General features: G+C 48.8%; 2 protein-coding genes across 4 annotated transcripts in view; one reads left to right on the top strand and one right to left on the bottom strand.

The window, feature by feature from the left end:
• Nucleotides 1-17,098, top strand: part of DDX11 (DEAD/H-box helicase 11) — a gene marked incomplete at its 5' end in the record, with an annotated part of 33,919 nt that extends 16,821 nt beyond the window's left edge. For all 3 annotated transcript variants that reach the window (XM_084640541.1, XM_084640540.1, XM_084640539.1), the window contains 19 exons: nucleotides 439-644; nucleotides 2,348-2,500; nucleotides 2,626-2,672; nucleotides 3,548-3,627; nucleotides 4,892-4,936; nucleotides 5,063-5,130; nucleotides 6,569-6,607; nucleotides 7,121-7,241; nucleotides 7,883-8,017; nucleotides 9,255-9,367; nucleotides 11,096-11,165; nucleotides 11,604-11,707; nucleotides 12,446-12,595; nucleotides 14,226-14,294; nucleotides 14,478-14,578; nucleotides 15,113-15,197; nucleotides 16,167-16,242; nucleotides 16,603-16,757; nucleotides 16,972-17,098. In XM_084640541.1, the coding sequence (XP_084496667.1) occupies nucleotides 439-644; nucleotides 2,348-2,500; nucleotides 2,626-2,672; nucleotides 3,548-3,627; nucleotides 4,892-4,936; nucleotides 5,063-5,130; nucleotides 6,569-6,607; nucleotides 7,121-7,241; nucleotides 7,883-8,017; nucleotides 9,255-9,367; nucleotides 11,096-11,165; nucleotides 11,604-11,707; nucleotides 12,446-12,595; nucleotides 14,226-14,294; nucleotides 14,478-14,578; nucleotides 15,113-15,197; nucleotides 16,167-16,242; nucleotides 16,603-16,757; nucleotides 16,972-17,016 (1,862 nt within the window). In that variant the 3' untranslated portion in view covers nucleotides 17,017-17,098. The remainder of the gene's footprint in view (nucleotides 1-438; nucleotides 645-2,347; nucleotides 2,501-2,625; nucleotides 2,673-3,547; nucleotides 3,628-4,891; nucleotides 4,937-5,062; nucleotides 5,131-6,568; nucleotides 6,608-7,120; nucleotides 7,242-7,882; nucleotides 8,018-9,254; nucleotides 9,368-11,095; nucleotides 11,166-11,603; nucleotides 11,708-12,445; nucleotides 12,596-14,225; nucleotides 14,295-14,477; nucleotides 14,579-15,112; nucleotides 15,198-16,166; nucleotides 16,243-16,602; nucleotides 16,758-16,971) is intronic.
• A 1,658-nt stretch (nucleotides 17,099-18,756) lies between these two features.
• WASHC1 (WASH complex subunit 1) overlaps nucleotides 18,757-22,183 on the bottom strand; it is a 71,883-nt gene continuing 68,456 nt past the window's right edge. The window contains exons 9-11 of the mRNA XM_084640611.1: nucleotides 21,211-21,369; nucleotides 20,295-20,363; nucleotides 18,757-19,465 (exon numbers count right to left, since the gene is read on the bottom strand). Of these exons, the coding sequence (XP_084496737.1) occupies nucleotides 19,314-19,465; nucleotides 20,295-20,363; nucleotides 21,211-21,369 (380 nt within the window). The 3' untranslated portion in view covers nucleotides 18,757-19,313. The remainder of the gene's footprint in view (nucleotides 19,466-20,294; nucleotides 20,364-21,210; nucleotides 21,370-22,183) is intronic.

The raw sequence follows: 22,183 nt of genomic DNA, 5'->3' as shown, positions 1-22,183 counted from the left end.
CTGTCACTGTAATTGGGAGGACGTTGAGTGGAAGGTCCTTGTTTGTAACTCCCTACTGATGCTAGAGGAGATTGGAATGATCCCAAGTACAAGCATTTTTACAGTCTGCTGTTGAAGCCACCTTGTGATAATATCAGAAACTGCACAATGGTGTGGGGGTGAGAAAAGAAGAAAAAATTCCAAGTGGCTAAATCTCGTGATGGTAAGAGCAGGATCCACTGGGGACAATACTATGTGCAAATCTTAATTCTCTGTTCAGTGTCTCAATAGTACAGCACTAGGCACTATATATGCAATAGGTAGGTAATGGATGGTCAGGTGTGTTGCAAAATCTACTTTGAGATCCGTGGATGAAAGGTGCTATAAAGATGCAAAGTAATTGTTCTGACTCTTGTGAATATTGCCTATACTCAGTTCTTTTCTGCCTCCTGTCCTCAGGGAAGAAGAGTGAGGGAGAGGAATCAGAGGGGAAGAAAAGGCGTGTGAGCCGGGCTGTGTGTCCATTTTACTCCTATGAGCAAATGCAGTTTCTCCGGGACGAGGTTCTAGTCAAGGTGAAAGATATTGAGCAGCTCGTGGCCTTGGGCAAGGAGATTAAAGCCTGTCCATATTATGGGAGTCGCTATGCCATTCCTGCCGCCCAGGTGAGAAGCTAGGGCTGTTGGTGAGGAATAGCTCCCTGGCACCAGAAAATAAACTGACTCACTTGTTCTCTGTAATGCTGTATTCCTCAGGTTTCCTGCTGATCATATCAACTTAGAACTGTAAAGTTGAGTGTTTTCTACACATCAGCAAAACTAGAGCTGATCGAAAAACAGAAATTTCATTTTGCAGGAAATTCTAGTATTTCAACCTTGGTTTCAGTCACATTTTGGGATGAAAAGTCAAAATATTGAAACTTGTCTTGGAATGAGAAGTTCTGAAAGATTTGGAAATAGCTAAATGTTTTTGTTTTACTGTTTGTGATTGGAATGAATTGTTTCAATGTTCCTGAATTGAAACATTTTGTGTGTTGACCAAAAATGAAATGTTTCTGGTTGTTTCCGCATTATTCTCCGGCTGCCTGGGTTGCCATGAAGCCTCATGGGAGTTGTAGTTCAGATGCCTCACACTCCCATTTCCCAGCATGGGTCAGGACAACATCTTCCATGTTGCACCTCGTCCCTGGGAAACCCAGGATGCACATGGCAGCTTGGCTAGGTGAGAATGTGGTGTAGGGTGACCAGATGAAATGGACAAAATATCAGGACACATGGGTGAAGGGAAAACAAAAACAAAAAAACCCGCTGGAGCAGCCAAAGCCACAATATCGGGACAAATGGCATCCCGGCTGTGCATTGGTCGGGACGCAGAACAAAGAACTAAAAATCGGGACAGTCCCGATTTTATCGGGACGTCTGGTCACCCTAATGTGGTGTGTCATGGGAGATTTTGTCTGGCTGGGGAGCTCAGCACATGAGGAAAAGGGGGGCATGAGGCACACAAAGTCCAAGTCCCGTGGTGCACGGTGATGACTAAGGCTGATGTTGGGATTAATGTTAAATTGACACACAATGAAACATTTCGTTTACATTTTCCTGAAGAAAAATTGAAAAATGTCAGCAAAACTGACCCATTCCCATGGAAATGCAGAAACCAAAGACATTCTTTGATGGCAAATTCCCTAACAGCTCTAACCAAAAAGTAGTGCTAAATATAGCCCTTTGGAGGAGTGGGAGAGGTGGAGAGTGGTTAGAGCAGGGGGTTGGGGATGAATGCCACTATTTCATTGTGATGTGCTGCAATTCATTTAATCTCTATGTGCCCAGTTTACTCAGTTATAATACTCAACTCCCTTACCAGGGACATTGTGAGGCTTACTTAATGCTTGTAAGGCGTTTTGAGACACTTGGATGAAAGGTGGCTTATAAGTGCAAAATGGTATTTGCAATGGTACTCTGGTGCCAACCTTAACACACTAAGACAATCTGAGCCATTTCCATTGCTCTGAGTGTTTGTGTCAGAAGAATTTCTCTGTGACCATCTAATAACATGAGAATTTGTGAAAGGCATTCATCTGCAGGTTCCTTGCTAAAATTATGTTTTTAATGTAAATGCTTCGGGGGAAACACACATTCAGTGGCTAGAGCACGGGACAGGCAGTTGGAAGACCCAGCTTCTCTTACCAGCTCAGCTGTTCACTTGCTGTATGATCTTGAACAAGTCCCCTAGCCTCTTTCTACCTGTTTCCTATCCATAACAAAAGGGAGTAATATTACTTACCTGTCTTTGGAAAGCCCTTTGTAAACACCCACTATTCATACTATTGAAATAATACGATCATTTAAAGCTTGGGTTTCTCCTGCAGCTGGTGGTGTTGCCCTATCAGATGCTCCTGCATGATTCTACCAGATGTGCTTCTGGGATCAAACTGAAGGATCAGGTGGTGATTATTGATGAGGCCCACAATCTGATAGACACTATAACCTGCATCTACAGTGCTGAAGTCCGTGGCTCTCAGGTGAGTCAGGGGCTGGAAGTCACTGCTCTGTTAACCATTCTTGTGTTCTGTATCTAGTAGATTGCCACCTGTAATGGAACCCAGTATTTATGGAGTCGTTCATACCAGCTCTGTTTCTATTGTAGCTGTGCTGTGCCTACTCCCAGCTGCTGCAGTACATGGAACGATACAGGTGAGGATCCCAGAGAGGAACAGCTCCGCAGCTGCAAGCAGAGGAGAAGCAAGAGCTTATTTCTCTCTCATCTGCAGGGCCTTGTCCTGCTTTTCCCATGCAGGAGGCTATTTGCACTAATGCTCTCACAACTGAAAGGAGAGTGCTGGTTTACTAGCTCTGTTTAGAACCTTCGTAAGCCTGGTTCTTAGGGTTGGTATTAGACAGCCAGGGTGACATTTTAGCATGTGTGGCTTTTTCTCATTCTCTTAAATTCTTTCCCAGTTTCTCCCTCTACTTTGGCAGCCACATGCTGTGCCATAACCTCCAGCTTTTAGTTTTTCACGTCTCTCCCAGGCTTTTGACCCTTTGTGTTCTAGTTGTCTTCGTGGCTGAAACGGAATGAATTCTGGTAACCTCCAAGGCAAAATTTGTGTACTATCCGCCCTATCCAAAACTTGCATCAGGCTTACCAGCTCTACAGTGATTGTCGCTTACAGGGCTAATAATTATGTATTTGTCTAGCAGCTAGCAGAGTGGGGCCTAAATCCTGATTAGACTTTGGGCACTACTGCAATATAAATAAATTAACCCTAACCAGTGAGAGAGGAGAAAGTCAGTGCTAGAAACTGTTAAACACTTGGACTCTTGAAGTGACATTGCTGGGTAGTGCAGTGATTCTGGCACCTGTGAACACTTGGCCAGGGCTTTCTGGGTTTGTCCCTTGGAAGGGTGAGTCCAAGGGAAATCTGTGTCTTAGTTCTCATCTTCTCACGCTGAAGAAATGGAGTTGGGCTGATCAGCTTGATGGCTTGTGTTTGGGACTTAGGAAGCTGTGTGTTATAGTCCCTGTGGGCCATTCATTCTGGAGTTTAATACCATCAACTATCTCATAGGAAACGTCTGAAGGCAAAAAACCTGATGTACATTAAACAGATTCTGTATTTGCTGGAGAGGTTTGTGTCCATACTAGGAGGTAAGAGCTTTCACTTCCATTGATGTTCCTAAGATTCTGAGCTGGCTGGTGCTTCCTCAGCATGTAATTGCCTCCCCTCTCTCTCCCTGTGGCTTTTGCAAACTCGCTGTTTATATCCTAGCTCCATCACCTGCTAAATTTGTCAACCTGTTTTGCAAATTGGAGATGTTGACTGTTGGATCCACCGGAAGTTTGCCTCCTCTTTCATTGAAAGGAGGCAGCAAGTCATGCTGTAGGTCGCCGAGGAAAGAGGTCTTTTATTCCTGTACTCCCAACAATTTCTCAGATTTGACTTGGAGTGATGGGGGAATGAAGGGTGCCAAGTTACTAAGATGGCAGACAGATACTATGGTGATGAGCATGGCTTAAGAGCCTGAATAGAACAGAATTGCTGTACTAGTAGTTAGTGAGGCCCTTTGCCTTGGCAGACTCTTAACCATCAAGTGAATTTCTCTTTTGAATATTGCCTTTTATTTTGCTGTGATTCTAGATCCTCTGGAGCTAACTTGGCTCCTTGTTTACTTCTCTACTTGTCCACTAGGCATCAGATGTGCCTTGAGGGGAACCGCTGCCTTTTGTAAAGAACCTTTCATTGTCACTAAGAGGAAGATGCAATTTGACACTCTTCTCCCTCCCCCTTTTCCCTCTTCTCTCAGGTGCTCCATCCTTTTTTCCTTACCTCCTTCCCACCCTGGCCATCCCTTAAATACTTCCATCAGGAAATGCAGTGTGTGTGTAACTTCAGGATTTAAGCTCCAGAGGTGTGAGACGTGAGGTGGGGATTAAATACTAGAAATAAAAAATAAAGTCAGAGGCACCAACTAACCTTGGTTTGTCTGCTGGTGGCTTGAGGGAGAACTGTCCCACTTCACCTGCCTGTGTCTACAAAGGTCACTTAGTGCCTGCGTGAGAAGGTGCTTTGCACTCCTTTAGTCTCTGCAGCATGATGAATACTGTGTTAGTGTTTCTATGCACCTACCCGTCTGCCACCTCCTGTACAAAAGTAACGTAGGTGTCCGCTTGCAGGAATGCTACAGAACTTTTGTCATATGATGTGGAACTATCCTACAGAGGAAAACAAAGAAATTAGCAGAAAAGGCAATGTTTTGACTGTAGAACTACTTTCCAACCAGACAGTTAATTTCAGGGTATGGTCTTTGTGCTAGAGTTGCATTCCCCCTTAGCTGTTTTAAGTGTGTTGCTTAAGTTTTTAGATAAACCCAGTGTGAATCATGCTGCCTTGAAGTGGTTTGATATTTTGCAGGAAATGTGAATCAAAATCCAAATGCTCAGAGCATTTCTCAAGCAGGTAAGATGTGCCTCTGAATGCCTCAGATGCCTAGAGCAGTGTACGGCTCAACAGGCAGGGGAGATGGGTGGTGGTGTGGGGAAGGGCTGTGGGCCCAGCAGGTAATACATGTTTCTCTTCTCTCAGGGACAGAACTAAAATCTATCAATGACTTCCTGTTTCAGAGTCAGATTGACAATATCAACCTCTTCAAGGTAGTGTGAGAATTGTCTTCTGCTAGGACACAGAGGGGTAAAGTGACGGGGGGAGGGAGGTCGGGTCATGCAGGAAGCGTGTAGCAGAGCTAGGAATAAAACCCAGATGTCCTGACTTGGTCCTATGTTCAGAACGCTAGCCTACTTCCTGCCAGCTTCTCTCCATTGCCCCAGTTGTCTTAGAAGGTATTCTTTTACGTTGGCTATGGCAGCATGCTAAAGCTGTGTGCACCCAGGGAGTGTAGTTTCAGGCCATGGCAACAACACACGTGAGTGGAGGTGGGCTGTCTGTGGGCAAAGAAGGGTTATTTATACGTGTGGGGCTTGTGATGCTCTCCTTAGGGGTCTCAGAACTAAGCCAGGGAGAGCTTTGCTGGGGCTTAGAATGTATCAGCTCCCTGCCACACCAGTTCTGTCAGCCTCACCAGCAAGCGCCTTGAGATTCTGCCAGTCTTAATCTTGCTTTGTAGGTAATGTTCAGTGTGCCTAAGTTCCCCAGAGATGTCTCTGCAGTGTCCAGTTCCTCTTACTGGGCTCTCACAGACTTTATGAAGTCTGCTGTCTCTCCTGTTGGCTCACTGAGGACGCTCTTTCCCTTAGTATACAACATTGAGATGGTTCATTAATTGCCCTCTACTTCAGATCCCAGCCCAGGGACCCTAAAGATAGCAGCAGTCTGCCATGTCCTTTTAACTAAGCTGCGTTGTTGCTAGGATTCCCTGGGCCACTTCCCCATGCCCCACCACGTTCTTCACTCTTACCTCAGGGCCTTGTCCTGGTTGAGTCCCAGCCGCCAGCCTGGAGCTCCTTCTCACTTCCCCCAGTCTCTACCAGCACTGCTCTAAGGTCCTGTAGCTCCCTCAGACAGCCAGGTGCACTGGCCACACTCCTCCAGCTCCAGGAAGGAATGGAACTGAACTCTGCTGCTCTGCACTGCAGCTTTTTTTATATGGACCTGCTGGGCCTGGATTGGCTGCTCCCTGCAGACCTTCTGTGATTGGCTATGTCCCACACTGCCACTCTAGGCAGCTTGGAGGATTTCACTGCCCTTTTCTGGGGTGGGGTGTGGCAGGGCTGCGAGGCCTTCAGCAGGGGTAGAGTGGAGGGCCTAGTCCACCCCATCGCAATACCTCACTGTTTGGCTAAATATTCTGACAACAATGTGTTGGGTGTGCCCTTTGCTAGTTGGCATTAAGGAGCTCTTAGGTCACTGGGTTTGAAGAACACGCTTATTCTGGAACCTAGCAAGTCATTTAGCTGAAATTGTAATAAAGTACAGCGCACGTTAGGCGATTAATATTACACTGTACACTCCTCTCCCAGCATCGCTATTGGAGGAGAGATGGGGGTGGGGAAGGGATACTAGTCCAGCAGGGGTGGCTGCAGGATGGGGAAGGGGATTCTGAGTATTAACACGCGCTCTGTCTTCCTCCCACAGGTTCAGCGTTACTGTGAGAAAAGTCTGATCAGCAGGAAGGTATTGTCCCAAGTTACTCCTTAACCAACATGGCAGGATGTTCAGCCCTGTCTAGTTCAAGGACAAGGGGCAGTCTAGCATTTAAAGGGGAAGGAGCATAGCAGCTGGGCATATGGCTGTAAGCCTCTTGCTTTCCTCTGCATATTGATTGTGTTCCTCTGGTTTACAAAATGGCCCCTGCAAACGTCCCCAGCTGCTGGGTATTTGATGCTCACAGTGTATGGCAGCTAGTAAGCACTAGAATGCTAACACAGAGCTAGTTCTGCATTGCCTTTTCTGGGACTCTAAAACATGCCACCCGTAGAGGCTGCGTCGTGTGGCAGGGGCGTACATTAGCACTTCTGATTCAAGGGAGGGAAGAAGCTCTGGCTAGAAGAGTTTGGAAGCACTGAGACATGCCAGAAAGTCTGGCTTCTGTAACAGGTGTATAACATGCAGTGAGGGCCTTTGTATGTGACTTGCTGTCAGTGTGTTTGTATCTTTTGTAAATCCTGCTCTTTATTTACTTGGCAGCTTTTTGGGTTTGTGGAGAGATATGGAGCCACCAGTGTTGTAAAAACTAACAAGGAAAAGCAGAAGATGGCTGGACTGCAGAACTTCCTTCTCGCCCTGCATCAGGGCCCTGACAAAGAAGGTGAGTTCAGATGCAGGGTAAAGAGGGGGAGGAAGTGAGGCTGTGGAGCTTGCATCTACATGGGACAAGGGGGGAGATGCACTTGGCTTCAGAGCTGTCTCCAGTGGAGGGAGACACTCGCTGCAGAAGCTGCCTTAGGAAAGCTAGTGAAGCAAGGGAGGAGAAGGCCATGAGGAATGTGAAATTTGGATTCCCTGCTCTACTATTCTGTTTGCCAGAGTGCGTGCTATTTATCTAGAAAGATTTGTTCCTTTCCTCGGGGAAGTGGCATGTGATCCATGATATACACCTTAGGCTACCTTAGCACCTTGGCTAAGCTAGCATAACCCCCAAGGGTAGATGCAATGTATGGCAGTGGAAGGGGTTTTCTGTCTCTCTCAGAACTCTACCTCCTGGAGCAACAGTAGCTAGGTTGATGGAAGCATTCTTCTATCGACCTAGCTGTGTCTGCACTGGGGGTTAGGTCGCCACAGCTTCAGCGCTCAGAAGTGGGGATTTTCACATCCCTGAGTGCCATCGCTTTTTCAACCTAAATTTTACATATAGACCAGGCCTTAGCTCTTGCATTCTTACTCCTCTGGGAATGGAATCTAAGCTCTGACTGGATGATCCCCCCCCCCACTTTCTCTTTTGACCTGCAGCTGCTATTCAGTGCTCTCCTGTGGAGGCTGAGGATGGCCAGCCCAAGATGGCCTCTCCTCTGATGCAGATTGAAGGATTTCTCTTTGCTCTCACCAGTGCAAACCAAGATGGGAGAGTCATCCTCAACCGGCAAGGTACTGGAGTGAAGAGCACTCACGAGGCTCAAGCAAAGCCATGTTAAAGCCACTGGCTAGTACCTAGACACCTCACTGATGGGAGACTTAGAAATTTAAGTATAATTAGATTGTAAGACTTAGATTGCATTATAAGAGACAGGGCTCTCTCTTACTCTGTGCAGCATCCTATACACAGCACCTAGCACCATGGGGTCCTGCTGGATTGGGGCCTGGGAGCAACATAAATAATTTAGTACCAGCTTAAGGGTCCTGCAGGAATGTGAGACCTCTGTTGGAAGGGCCTCATTCCCAGAGACAAGCACCCTATGTAGGGTTCTCATGGAGTTCAAGGAGAAACCTTGGCAGAGTCACCCACTTGACGCTGGAGCTGGCCATCCAAACTATTACTCCTGGGGGAATTCTGTGCCACCGTGCAATGCAGAATTTGCACAGAATTAATGTTCTGCACATAATTTCCTTTTTCCCTGCAGAAATGGGCTGCAGAGCTGCTGGCTACCACTTGGGGCCATTAGACCTGGCAGAGCCCAGCTCCCCAGCCCACAGATAGAAAATACTGTTGGGGTGATGGGGAGGGAGTTGGAGGGCTCCTGGCAGCTGCGGTTCCCGGGACTCCCTGAGGGAAGGAGGTGGCATGCAGGAAACGCCACAGAAGCCTGGGATCCAGCATCAGGCTGCTTCTCCCTTTGGGCTCTGAGGAGTAGCGGGTGTGGATGTCTGGGCTGGGGGTGCCCCATGCCTGGGATTTGTGGGGAAGGGGTGTGTGTGTCTGGGATGGGGGGGACCCTGTGGCTGGGCTATATGGGAGATGGGGTGTGGGTGTCTGGCCCCCCTGCTGGGCTCTGGGGGGAGGGAGCAGAGAAACAGGAACTGAGTTGTCATCAGGGTTTCTTTAACTCTCTACTCCTGGGGGATTTTTGTTGTTGTTGTCTGTATTGTTACAGACATACTTGCTGACAGGTATTTTGAAATAAATTACCAAAATAATTGAAACTGTTGTGATAATATTGTGTTTTTTTGATGAATAAAATATACAGAATTTTAAAATATTGTGCGCAGAATTTTTAATTTTTTGGTGCAGAATCCCCCCAGATGTAAATGATTTAGATGGGCCCTGCAGCACTCTGCTCCTGCTTTGAAAGTGGGGTTTCCCCTCACAAGGTGGTCTGCTGATAATCCTGGGTGTTCTACTAAGGTGTGTGTGTGTGTCTGTCTGTCTTTTGTCTTCTTTACCCAGGCACTGTAGGTCAGAGCAGCCTCAAATTCCTCTTGCTGAATCCAGCTGTCCATTTTGCCAAGGTGCTGAAGGAATGTCGTGCTGCTATCATCGCAGGGGGCACCATGCAGCCGGTGAGGGAGCAAGGTTGCTTCTTTAAGAACTAACTGGTCTATCTGGCACCTTTTGCCAATCCACAAGGAGCAGCAGGAGGAGATGGATATTGGACGTAATTGGGATGCTTTAAAATACACCAATGAACTGCTAAGCAACACTAGAGCCATGTATTCCCACCCCATTTCAGCACGTTTCTCCAGGCTGCCTACATTGCAGTGATCAGGCTGGGAATCTGCTTTTCCATCCTCCCAGCGGCAGGGAAAAGGTGGCAGTCTCTTTGCATATTAGCGTGAGGTCTAGGGACTTTGTGCTCTGCCCGTCCTTCATTTATTGCTCCTCTCAGCAGCAAAAGAAAAGCACTGTAGGCACCAAACAAGACCCTCCTCTGTCCCATTGCGCCATTCCCCATGAGGTAGCTACAGAATTAGCAATTCCTGATGGTACAAGCATAGCAAAGCCCCACTCTCCCTGACACGCTGTCCATTTGAACTGCTAGGGATGGGTGTGCTAATACCCCCTTTGCTGTGCCTCTTGCTTAGGAGGTTACTCACCCGAACGCTTTCAGACATCGTAACTCCTCAGAGTGGTCTCTCCATTAGACGTCTCATCCTGTCTGAATGCCTGGCTGGGGCTTAACATTGCCCTTGGCCAAGTCTCCCAGCCCTCAAGGTATCTGATTGCCCTTTGAGTTATGTGGTCTGAGCCAATCCCTCAGGCTGAGTGCAGCTCAAAACTAGCACTGGATGGAAATCCTCTGACCGACTTTATAATGCTGATCTTGCCAGAGGGACCTTCCAGAAAAATCAGAATTTTAATAGCGCCACAGTGGCATGCATGACCCATCCACGTTAGGCTTTTCTGTCTAGCCCAGGGGTTTTTGGCCTGAGGGCCACATCGGGGTTTTGAAGCTGTATGGAGGGAAGGCTGTGCCAAGCAGTCTGGCCCCCGCCCCATGAGCACTACAAGGAGACTCTGTCGTACCCTGCTGTCTGGATCCTCCACCCGCCATAACTAGCCAACCCCAGGGAAGGTATTCAGTCTGGTGTCAGTAAATGGCAAGGCAGGGGAGCGGAAGAGGTGTGCTATGGTACTAGGAGTTGGGTCCCAGCTCAAAGAGGCAGACCCAAGCTCTGAAAGCTAGGCTGAATGCCTTGCTCACAATACACTGTGGATGGCTTTGTCTAAAAAGAGCACTGCACTGGTAGGATGAGGCTATTGGACCACAGGGTGGTGCTCCTGCTCTGCACCTATTGTCACTGGCCATAGGAAGCCGTGGAGGCGGCTGGCTGCTGCAGCCCATGCTTTGTGGGTTCTCTGCTTTCCTGCCTAGAAACAAATGGTTCCCCTTGCCCTGCAGAGGGTCCTGCCCAAGGACTTGGAGAAACTTTAATTGCAGCATGGGATGGTGCAGCTGTGCTGGCTGTGAAATTGCAGAATTTACCGGCCAATCAACCCTGCTCCCCTGGGTACAGCTCTGGTTTCAGGCCAGAGCTGCACCTACAGTATTTCTGCATCTGTTCATCCCTCTGTGTGCCCTTGTATTTCTGGGTCCCACATCTGCACCAAGTACCCAGCACATCTCTTCCCTCTGTCCTTTTCCCCAAACCATTGGCCTGACTCCTCCTCCTCCTCCATCGTTGCATCTGGTCCTCCCATCCCTGTGCTGTGTGCTGACTGCAGCCCTTCCCCATCTCCTGATGAGAGCCCTTTGGCTTTGCTGATTCTTCTTGGCTCCTGATTTGTAGGTGTCTGATTTCCGAGAGCAGTTGCTGTCGTGTGCCATCAGTGCTGACAGGGTGGTGGAGTTCTCCTGTGGTGAGTGTCAGTCTAGGGGAGCTTGACACATGCTCTCTCTGTAGCTGGGCCCCTAGTTTGACTGTATGGGAATTCAGGCAGGTGCCATTGACTTTGTTTGTTTGCCAGCTCCTTCTAGTGACCAGACATCCTGCCTGGAAATCACAGCAGCAGAGGGCAGCCAGGTTCTCTTTCACCTCCAGCTGATAGGGTGTACCTTCTTCCTCTGCCCCAGAGAGAATGGGCAGGGAATGATTTGAACCAGGTTAAGGCTGGTGTGATCCATGTAAAGGCATTGAGGGGCTTGTGCTAAAGCTGTTTGCACTCCCCCAGACCAAGAGAAATTAATGTGTACCTCTGCTGCTATGTGCATGTGACCTAGTCCCAGGGGCCTTGCACTATTAGCTTGCTTTGCTTGAACATCTGTGGCTTTTATTCCATCTCCTTGTTTGTCATCAGGTCATGTGATTCCTCCAGACAACATTTTACCCGTAATCCTCTGCAGTGGTCCATCTAACCAGCAGCTAGAGTTCACCTATCAGAAGAGAGACCTGCCTCAGATGGTCAGCATGTCTGTTTCATTCTTAAGCTATGCGGTCTGATGGTTCAAGGGGCAGTTTTGTGTGCAGAGTGGGGAATTCTGGGGGGCTCCAAGGTGGGGAAAAGTAAGTCCAGAGGGGTGTGCAGATTGGCAGGGGAGTGGTCCAGTTGTGGAGGGCCACAGGGGCAGGCATACTGGGGGTGGTCTGTTTTTGTTAAGCCATTTTAAGTGAGTTTAGTGCTAGTGAAAGCTAACTTGACAGGCCTGGAGAGTGAAGAGCATCTACAGCACTGATGGTAGCTGCGAAAGCTTCCCCATCCTCCTTTGCCTTTGAAGGGCCCCTAGGAGTGAGACATCAGTCCTCTTGCCCATTCAGTCCTTAGCTGAACTTGCTAACAGAGCTGCCAGTGAGCTCTCGCCATCATTCTGGGTGTGAAGCGGACACCTGTTCCCTGGGAAATGGACAGACCTCCTAGCTCATTTCACAGACACACTGAACAACCATTGCTTTACAATGACTCTTGGGACTGCGGCTTAGACGGGGAGACCAAGGAGCATGTACATTTCCAGGCCCTGGAGCCAGCCAGTGCCTCTAGGCAACTGTTGGTGAGCTAGCACACTTGCATTGATTTCTCTATGAGTGTCCTAAGACTTGTCAATGGGAGGCATCTGTCCTCTGGGTCAGGGACAGGGCAGGAGAATTAGGCCACGGCAGTGCCATGGTAACCCCCAGCAGACACCAGTCTTTCTGCCCTTATAGATGGATGAGATGGGCCGAATCCTTGGTAACCTGTGCAATGTGGTCCCTGGGGGCGTAGTGTGCTTCTTTCCTTCCTATGAGTACGAAAAGCAGGTGTACACGCACTGGGAGAGGACGGGGCTGCTCACCCGCTTGGCAACTAAGAAGAAGGTAATTGTGTAACTGAGGGTGGTTGGTACTTTAAATGGAGGTTTCAAAAGTCCAACAATTATCTGCACATTACAGGCCTTGTCTCTCTCTCCCCAAATTGTTCTTATATCCTGCACAGCAGAGCAGAGAGGATGTTTATCTAGCCAGTCCCTCCAGTAATGTATAAATGATACCTCCCAGATGGCTGTTTGCTGAGCTGGGATCTAAATTAGATTAAATGCTGTTACATGGCTCCTGTAAATGCAGAGATGGTCTTCATCTGCATTAGTCAGCCTACAATGCTCTCTGATTCCCTTGCTGTGAGGGGCAGGTTATTAAGTTCTTACAGAGGATTTGCTTTCCCCAGACTTGGCTGCACATCCCCTGCCCAGGGAATAGTGTGATTTACTAAGGGCTTGTCTTCACTCTAGTGAAGACTCGCTAAATCGACAGCAGAGCGCTCTCTGGTCGACCCTGATATTCCAGCTCTCTGAGAAGAGTAAGGGAAGTCGACTGGAGCGTGTCTCCCGTTGATGCAGCACAGTGAAGACACCGGGGTAAGTCGACCTAAGCTATGTTGACTCCAGCTACATTATTCATATAGCTGGAGAAACATAATGTAGGTTGACTTACCTGAGTAGTGAAGACAAGCCTTAAGACTCAGCAATACACTGTCAGTTACACACAAGCTTTCAGCTCACTGGGTCTACTGGGAGGATGAATGGGTCTTCTGGTTAAAGCTCAGGGCTGAGGATCAAGAAATCTGTGTTCTGTTCTTGACTGCGGCACAGAGTCACTGTGTAACCTTGGTCAAGTCACTTAAGCTGTCTGCCACTTCTGTAAAATGGGGATAATGCTTGCCTACATCTCAAGGTTCAGTGTTTTAGCATGGTACAAAGGGTGTATAACCAGGAGTAATAGAATGAAACTGAACAGAAGAAAATGGCTGAATATCAGGAAACCTTTCTGAACAGTGAACTCTGATGATAAAGCCTCCAAAAACTTTCCTGCTTGTGCAATTTAGCACTGGACTGAACAATGCTCAGGAGGCTATATTATGAGAAACAGACCTGTACTGTTCCTCAGGAGCTGAATTGGCAATAACCTCACCTTTCTAGAACTCTGCTTCCCCTCCTACCCTAATCTCCCTTGGGCAGGGACTGTCTCTTACATTGCTTGTAGAGCCCATCAGCACACATGGGCCTTAATCACACCTGAGTGCTACTGTTCTATAAATTATCATACTAGTGCTGGAGATCTCTTCCATGTTACCCTCTTGCTACACCTGAATTCCCAGATCTTCACTCCCCCTTCTTACATGGATGTTTCTTTCCACTCTTCAAACAGTAGAGATCTGGGTGCAAGCACCCATGAAGGAAAAACCCTGGTTAACGTCTCAGTAACTGGAAATGTCTCCAAAGTCACTAATGGCCATCACTGCTTCTGCTCTGGATGTGAAAGGTCCCACAGGTGCTGAGCAGGGCACTATTAGGATGTGTCTGCATTGCTTAGCCAGGGGGCATAGTTGGACATCGGTTATAGATCGATGGTAATGTGCCTCTAGGCTCTCCTCTCTGTGTTATTTTTGGAATTGCACCATTAAATCTGTTTGCATCTTCCTGCTGCAACTTATGCTTTGTGCCTGTGACAGATATTTCAGGAGCCCAAGAGAGCAAACCAGGTGGAGCAGGTGCTGTCAGAGTATGCTAAGTGCATAAAGGTAAGCAGGGTTGGCAGGTTGCTGGACGTTCAACACCCCATAATGCAAGAGAGTGTTTCTAAAGCAGGTGATGTGGGTGGTTAATGTGCTCTAGCCAACGCAGACAGGTCTCTGTGCTGCCAATTGCACAGAAGTTTCCACAGCTCCAGTATCTCATGAGTGATTGGGGGTTCTTTCCTGCAGCGCTGCAGCCAGGTGGGAGGCCATGTGACGGGGGCCCTGCTCTTTTCTGTGGTTGGAGGGAAAATGAGTGAAGGAATCAATTTCTCTGATGACCTGGGAAGGTAAGAAATATCTGGTTTGCTGCTCATCTCCTAAGGTGGTATCTGAACACAGCTCTGCTGATGTGGTTGCTGGCTCTCCTAGGCTGTGCTGTGGAGGAATCTGGTCAGGACTTGGGTGGGAGACCTGCAAGTAAACCGCGGGGGTGCAGGAAGTGAGGGTGGTGTGATTGAGTCAGGGTTGAAAGCAGTGTGCCCGGAGTGGTATCAGGATGCACTATGAGCTGTAGGTGCCTTGCAGACACCCAACCACTGTGTGGTCATGAAATAGCCTGGAGTGCTTTTCACTGGACAATGCTGTGTGGGATAAATCCCCACTCTGGCTCCCTGAATTCCCCTGGTAGTTTTTACTTCAGTATTCCCCTGTCATGGACGGCTGGGCACTGTTGTTGCTTCCACGCCAGAGTTGACTGCGTTGCAGTGATAACCCCCTCCAATTTAGTGTCCCTATCAGTTTGTTCGGGATGTGACAGTATGTAATTATGAGAGGGCACTAACAATGTTTGTGTGTGTGTGTCCCCCTCCTTCCATTTCCAGGTGTGTCGTTATGGTGGGCATGCCTTACCCCAACATCAAGTCCCCAGAACTCCAGGAGAAAATGGCCTATCTTGACAAAACAATGGTAGGAGTAAGCACCCCAGTGCCGATTTCAGCTGCTTCACTTATTGTCCTTTTAGGGTCCAATTCCCTCTGCGAAATAAAGACCTGGGTCTTCCTGTGCCTGGGTCAGAGATCTCATTGACTCTGCATGCTTTGAGGCTAGTAAATGGGCTCAACAGGGTTAGAGCCAGGCAGAGATCTGCAGGAATGACCCTGCTGAATTCCAAAGGGAGAAGGGGGACTTGGCCCAAGAGAGGCTGCCAGAGCAATACTACACAGAGAACTGCACTCCAGCGTCACGCTCCTCTTTCTAATGCAGTGAATCCTCCTTGTTGCCGGCAGAGCCCCTGTTCTATGGAGCTCTGAAACCCTGGGGGTTGGCATTGAAGCTACCTTCCTCCTTCAGATGCCCTGGAGCTGGTTAGTTTGAATGTCCTTTCTGAGGAGCCTGATCAACCTTCAGCTGCACTTCCCAGGTTCTAGTGTGTGACTGAACTCCCATATCCTTATAGTGGGCCTTGAGGTCCCTTCTTTATTATGAGTACCTGGGACTGCCTGGCAGCACCATTCCCTAGGCCAGCTAGGCAACAGCAGGGGCAAAGAATACAGTACCCCTCCAGGGCCTGGTTTCTGTACTAAAGAACTTTAATTCCTACCTTGAACTGCATGCGCCTTTTACTCGGGCTGTCTACACTGGCAACTGAACGACAAAACTTTTGTCTTTCAGAGGTGTTAAAAAAACACACACCTCCCGAGAGACCGAAGTTTTGCCGACAACAAGCGCCAGTGTGAACAGCTCTTTGTTAGCAGGAGCGCTCTCCTACTGCCAACGCTAATGCCACTTGGAAGGGGTGGAAAATATTGTCAGCAGGAGAGCCAACGAACAGCAGCTACACTGCGTGCTTTTTAGTGACATGGCTGTAGCAACACAGCCCTGTCGCTAAAAGCTGCTTCGTGTAGACATAGCCTCAGTCTTATTTCTCTCCTCTAGCCAAGGAGTGCGGGCCAGCCACCTAGCAAAATGCTGATTGAAAATCTATGCATGAAGGCAGTAAACCAGTCAATAGGTAAGACTTCATCTTTCATGGGGCTGGATGGGGAGGAGTATGAAGAGAGCAGTTACGGGAGCTAGGGTCATGGAATAGGCAAAGAAGCAGTTGTGGCAGAGTGGGATGGGTGGGGAGCAGCATAAGGAGAGGATTCTGTTATGAGAGACAAGGTATTGGGAAGAATTGTCATGGCACATGCAACTCAGGTGGTAGAAGATCCAACAGTGACCTGATTGTGCGTTCAAGCTATTGGCAAGCAGCCTGGTGGAGGCCTGTTTCTAGAGTGGATCTGCTGATAATAGTGTGCATGTAAAAATAGGGTCTAGAGGGGATACAAAGTGACAAAACTGAGGTTTCCCTTTATGATGATCTGTGCAGGACGAGCGATTCGCCATCAGAAGGACTTTGCTAGCATCTTACTCGTAGATCACAGATATGCACGCCCCTCAGTCTTCAACAAATTACCCCAGTGGATCAAGGAAAGAACAGAGATCAAACCTGCCTTTGGACCAGCATTTGCAGCATTAAGGAAGGTCAGTACCATTTCATGCACCCTGCAGTAGCCAATGTCCTACTTTCCATTATGTACCCATCACCTCCACCCCATATATGTCCTGGAACTGCCCCCCAGCAATGTCTCTATGGACCTGCATGCCCTCTTCCCCCGGCTCACAGGCCTGACCACTCTGGATACTAGAGTGCTGGGGCTAGGAATGAACAATGTCATGTGATTTCCTCTCTTCCTAGTTTCACCAAGAGAAGAAGTCATGTCATGGGTCAGAAGCTTCCTGAGGGAGAAGGAAGAGCATTGTGCTGATGACAAGTACAGAGCCCTCTGCAATTGCTGTCCCTGCAAGAGAAGTTTTTTCCCCAAGACTTTGCAGTTGAAAATTATTGACCAAAGCTATTCGTGCCCATGTGGCTTCTGGGCAGTGACTGATTATATTGCATTTGAGTTGGGCTGGACAGTGGAAAGTACCCTAGCTCAGACTGTGTGAGGGGAGGGGAGATAAGAGCACCCGCAGCTACTGGATCTGACTCCCACTCAGACTAGCTTCTCTTCTGCACCGAGGGTGCTGCGTCTGGGTTTTGTTACTCCTCCCCTTTGTTCGGTTTCCCACCCTGGGGTATTACTACTTGTCCTCTTGGTGCAGCGCTCAGGGCAAAGTATTGAAAATCAGGCTGATATTCCCTGGCTGCTGATTTCCCTTTCCAGTAGAGGATGGGGGACTAGTACTGCTCTTGTGGAGGCCCCCAGAAGCTCAACAAATGAAAGCTAGAGCCTAGATTTATATCCCTTCCGCCCCTTAGCTAATGGTCCTGTGTCCACATACCTGCTCCACAGATCAGTTAATTCAGTAAGGGTAAATGCCTTGGGCCACCTGAGGCATTTTCAACTCTTAGTTTTGCCATGCCTGAAGTTACATCTCTGACCACTGGCATTATGTAAATAATCTGTGCTTTCCCAGAGCCCTCACCAGATAATGGCTGGGGGCAGTATTGCTAGCTGGCTTGCTTGCCCCCTGAAAGAATATTTAGGGAGCTTACAGGAAACAGAGTCTTTTTTCTGCCATGGCCTAAAGTGCTGTAAGCATGAAGCTGCAGCACTCCACATGGGGCTTCAGTTGCTGGGGGCTTCATCCATGCCACCTGGGTGGCTTGCATTTGTATTTACCTATCCAAGGCCTTTATTTCCTCATTGATGTTGTGTAAGCTGAGGCTAGAGCTGTTCACCGCCTTTCTGCTAATGTGGACCAGGAATGTCACACTGCTGCACGGCCCAAGGCTTGTGTCACTATTCCAGCAGCGGGAAGGGACATAAGCCTATCACTCTGCTGGCCTAGCCATAAAGCAAGGCAGCATTTATTTCATTTCCTGTTGACTACATACCTGTCACCTTCAGGTATTCAGCTTTATTGCTGCCTTTTCCTGGGGCTCATATTGAGCACTCCCTCAGTATAGTTTACTGTAAATCCCTTTTGATGTAAAGGGGGTGGAGGTGTGCCACATTGATTCCTGGCTTTTTGATATTTCAGCTTTGCTGTGTAGTGGACTAGAGCAGTTCCTGGCAGAAGCCATCAGTGATTACTTTCTGCCACCTTGTAACTCAGGAAAGCCCTTGGGCAAGGGGCTAATGGCTGTTCCCATGTGCATCTACACATACCTAGATAAAATCTCTATTCTGCTGCAGCTGAATTGTATCAGTCCCTGAAGAGTCTAGCACATCTAAACTGTGCACATAGGAATTCAAAGACATCTACTTTCCCCCTACAGTGAAGAAACATCTCCTTAAGCAAACTAGGAATTGACTGTACTGTAGTTGCACAGTTCTGCCCATCACCTCTTTGACAGAGTAGAAGTTGTAGGTAGAGGCTTTCAAAGTCTGTAGTGCACCTACATATACAGCAATTTTAGGGCTTCTGCCTTATGTTTTTCACACAGACCATACCCCACCATGCCTGCTGTTCCCAGAGACGCTAATGGTGGGCCTCTCTTCCTAGAGTCAAGAACACTCCACAGTGTAGACTGGAGTGGGCTAGAGAAAGCTGCTAGGTTCTTGTTCCTTTATTGACTTACACTGTAGAAGCCATTCATACCCAACAGCAGAGTTTCCATGGCTCTCCTACAGCTGATTTCACATGAGGGAGGCTGCCAGGCAGCACTGGAACCACCAGCAGACCTGCTGTGCACCTTGCATCCAACCAAGGCCTGACATACAGCTGGCTAAGGAGGAGAAGGCTCTTAGAGCTGCCCTTGCAGTTGTGCTTGATCAGATCTTCTGTGAGCTGCCCTCCAGCTACAGCAGGATTTATTGAGTGAGTGTGAGCAGCAGTATTTGAAATTAAATGCACTACTTAGGGGGGAGGGGGAAGTAAACAGAGCAGAAGTAAGAGTCATAACTATACTCAACAGTGGTTAGAGATGAGTGGGAACAGCAGGAGGTAAGAGAAAGTGACAGGGTCCATCTGTGCCCTCTCACTAACAGTTATTTCCAAGAGCTGGTCCATTGCTGAGGTGCTTAGCTCAGCAGGGCTGGGTTCCCAGTTGGCCAAGAGGAAACCGATCCCAGGCCTGCGGCCCGATAGCATTTATGATTCCCAGTCATCTTCCTCCTCTTCCCCCAGGGGTTGTTGTGGGGGTGGCAGGGGTGGGATTGTGTCCGACATGCGGGCAAAGGCACCACCAGGTGCACTGGGAGCATCAGCACTTCCTGCAGCTGCAGGCCCCTTGCCTGAAATGCCTGGGGGAGAAAAGCAGGTGAGTGAGGCCTCGGAGGGAGAACTGAGGGAGGCAGGAGCTAGCCCTGCACCTGTGCAAAATGCTGCCTCAGGCACACACAAACTCAACTCCCATTAACACCGCAGTGCTGCTAGGAAAGAGTTAATTAGCTAAAGCACCAGGTCAGCATTTCCAGCTGGCAGAACAAGGGAGGGCAGGGACCAGAACCCGCTCTGACTCTGTGAGCAGGGGAGGAGGCAGCCCCTGGCTGAAGCGTGGCAGGGACAGAGGTGCCTGCCTGGTACCTACGGAGGGCCTTGTCATTAAGCTATGGCTGAGGGACCTTGACAGCAGGGGGGAGGCCCCAGCCCTTAAGAGAATGGGTAAATTCAAAATGCTTCCCACTCTGAGGCTCTCCAGGTATGCTGAGCCTCTGCCCAGAGTGTGCAGAGCAGGGACAGGGGAGCTTTTCCTTGGAGTATTAAAAACATACAACAGCCAGTGCCCAGGTTTCTGCCTTGGGGATGCCAGGTAAAGTTTAGGCACTGAAACCAGCTAAGACCCCCCCCAGCAGCACCTCCCATCTGGATTCACTGCAGTGACACTCCGCCAGCGGCAGCATTGGTATACAGGTAAGTTCTTCCTGCTCTGCAAGGGGATCGCCCAGTCTGGCCCATAAGGGCATCGGGTGTGTCCTCAGCAGCATCAAAGCATTCAGCCAAATGGCATGCCAAGCTGGCCAAAAGCTTCCTCCCTTCTAACTCCTGCAAGCTCTAGCAGTGAGGCAAGGAAACTTGCCCCTCTTCATGTCACATTACAGGAAAGGAGCAGCCCCCCCCATGGCATGGTACCTTTACGCCTCAGGAGCAGCTTGTTGAAGAGGTCGGACATCAAGTCTCCACCCTGTGCTGTGGTTATCACTGAAAGTAAAGCCCCACAAATCAGGTGACAGACCAAATGCCCTGCTCACAAGGTCCAGACTAGTACGAATGGCTAGTTATTAACTGGGGACCAGCTTCGACACGTGGTCAGGACACAACGGGAGGACAGGGGATTGGTCCCACCCTATTCCACGTGACACACTGACCCTGCGCAGAGCACATGGTGCTGTATTGGCAGAGCTGCCTTGGAGTTCAGGATTGAATAGCAGGGATACGCTGAAGGCTAGGACTGAGCTGCCTTGGCAGAGATTGTGTAGGGACCTTCACTTGGGGATTAAATAAATAATTGACCCATCCCATCCTTGCACCACATTTACCCTTCCCCAGCACAGCACACAAGGCCTGCCTGGGAAACATGTCAGCTTCCTACAGCAGCTTGGAGGAAGGAAAAGGTTGGGTGTTTCAGCCAGTTTAAATGAACTGGAGTTAACCAGTCTACTAAAAACAGTCCAGTCGTGACGCAGGACTTGCAAAGGCACAATTTCCTCTCCAGAGGCAGCCTGCCCTGAGCTATCTTTGAAATGCTTCCAGCACTACAAGTTCACATGAAACATTTTCATCTCCACCCTCGAGAGGGGAGAATTCCCAAGGCAGAGCACTAATGCATTTCTTGCACGTAGGAGCTATCGAGTTCATTCAAAACTGCAACGTGAGGTGAGACGAAATCCCTCTGCTCTAAGGCTTCTGTGCAGTGTTGGGGGCTTGCCATGTTTGCCACTTGGCTTTGCCCCTCAGATATTTATGAGACTCCTTCCTGGGGGTACCTAAGCATATCTAGCTGGGGCAGGGGATTGAGGATGATTACAGATGAGAGCGCTCTGGGCACCTTGTTCTTGCTCCTTCTGCTTCTTCTTCTCCAGCTTTCTCTCCTTAACGCTTCGGAGGTTGGCCTTCCCAATGCCGCCAGCCTGGCGGATGGACTCCAGGAGAGTGGCCCGGCCAGTTGAAGGGTTCACAACTTCCTTTGGAGCCCCTTGGACTGGAGCTGCAGGGATACAGAAAGGAGTCAGCCCTGAGGAACGGACACCATCTGATGTGTCAGCAATTAAAAATTAACAGCGGGCACTCTACACGCTGCTGCTTTAGCTAAACCTAAACCACCTGCCTGGGTGTGAAACCTGAGACACCGAAGAGCTCTGGCACCTCATCACTTGCCTTTTCCAAGTCGCCGGGAGATGACGCAGCGCATAGAAGGAAGGGGAGCCTTTAAAATAAATCAGTGAATACTGTGGGCTGTGCAGTGTGCTGCCAGATGAAGGGCTTTGAGCTAGAATCCCTCCCTGCACCCTCATATTCTGTCCCTTGATCCTAAACTGGCCATCTCACACCGTTCTCCAGGGAGCCCTCTGCCCTACAGGGGAACAGCACCCACTGGCTCTACAGGGAGACATGCCTGCCCTGCCAGCAACACAGGGATAGCCAAGAATGGATCAGAGCAATCCATCTAATCTGGGGCCCCCATCTCCAGCAGTAGACAGTACAAAATGCTCCAGAGGAAGGAGTAATGTAACCACAAATTAATGCAACCATTTCCTAGTCTGAAAGCAGAAACACTGCTACTTCCCTGGGTTTGGGGGCAGCTTTTCTGCATTGCTCCTGTTTTAAAAAATTCACTTCCTTGTGGGACCAAGAGAAAATAGCCCGGATCCTGTCAAAGGGACACTGTAAGGCGCAGTGTTCTTGTGACAAAGGTTTGTATCAAACTAAAGCCAATAGAAAGGTCCATGAAGATTTTTAAGCTATTCAATTCTATTAAATTAAGTGAGGATGAGTAGAAATTATTTGTACCCAGAGCATAG

This window comes from Lepidochelys olivacea, assembly GCF_965140295.1.
Source record: "Lepidochelys olivacea isolate rLepOli2 genome assembly, chromosome: 1".
NCBI classification, from domain to species: domain Eukaryota; kingdom Metazoa; phylum Chordata; order Testudines; family Cheloniidae; genus Lepidochelys; species Lepidochelys olivacea.
The sequence above is the reverse complement of the archived record's forward strand: the minus strand, read 5'-3'. Positions and strand labels throughout refer to the sequence as shown.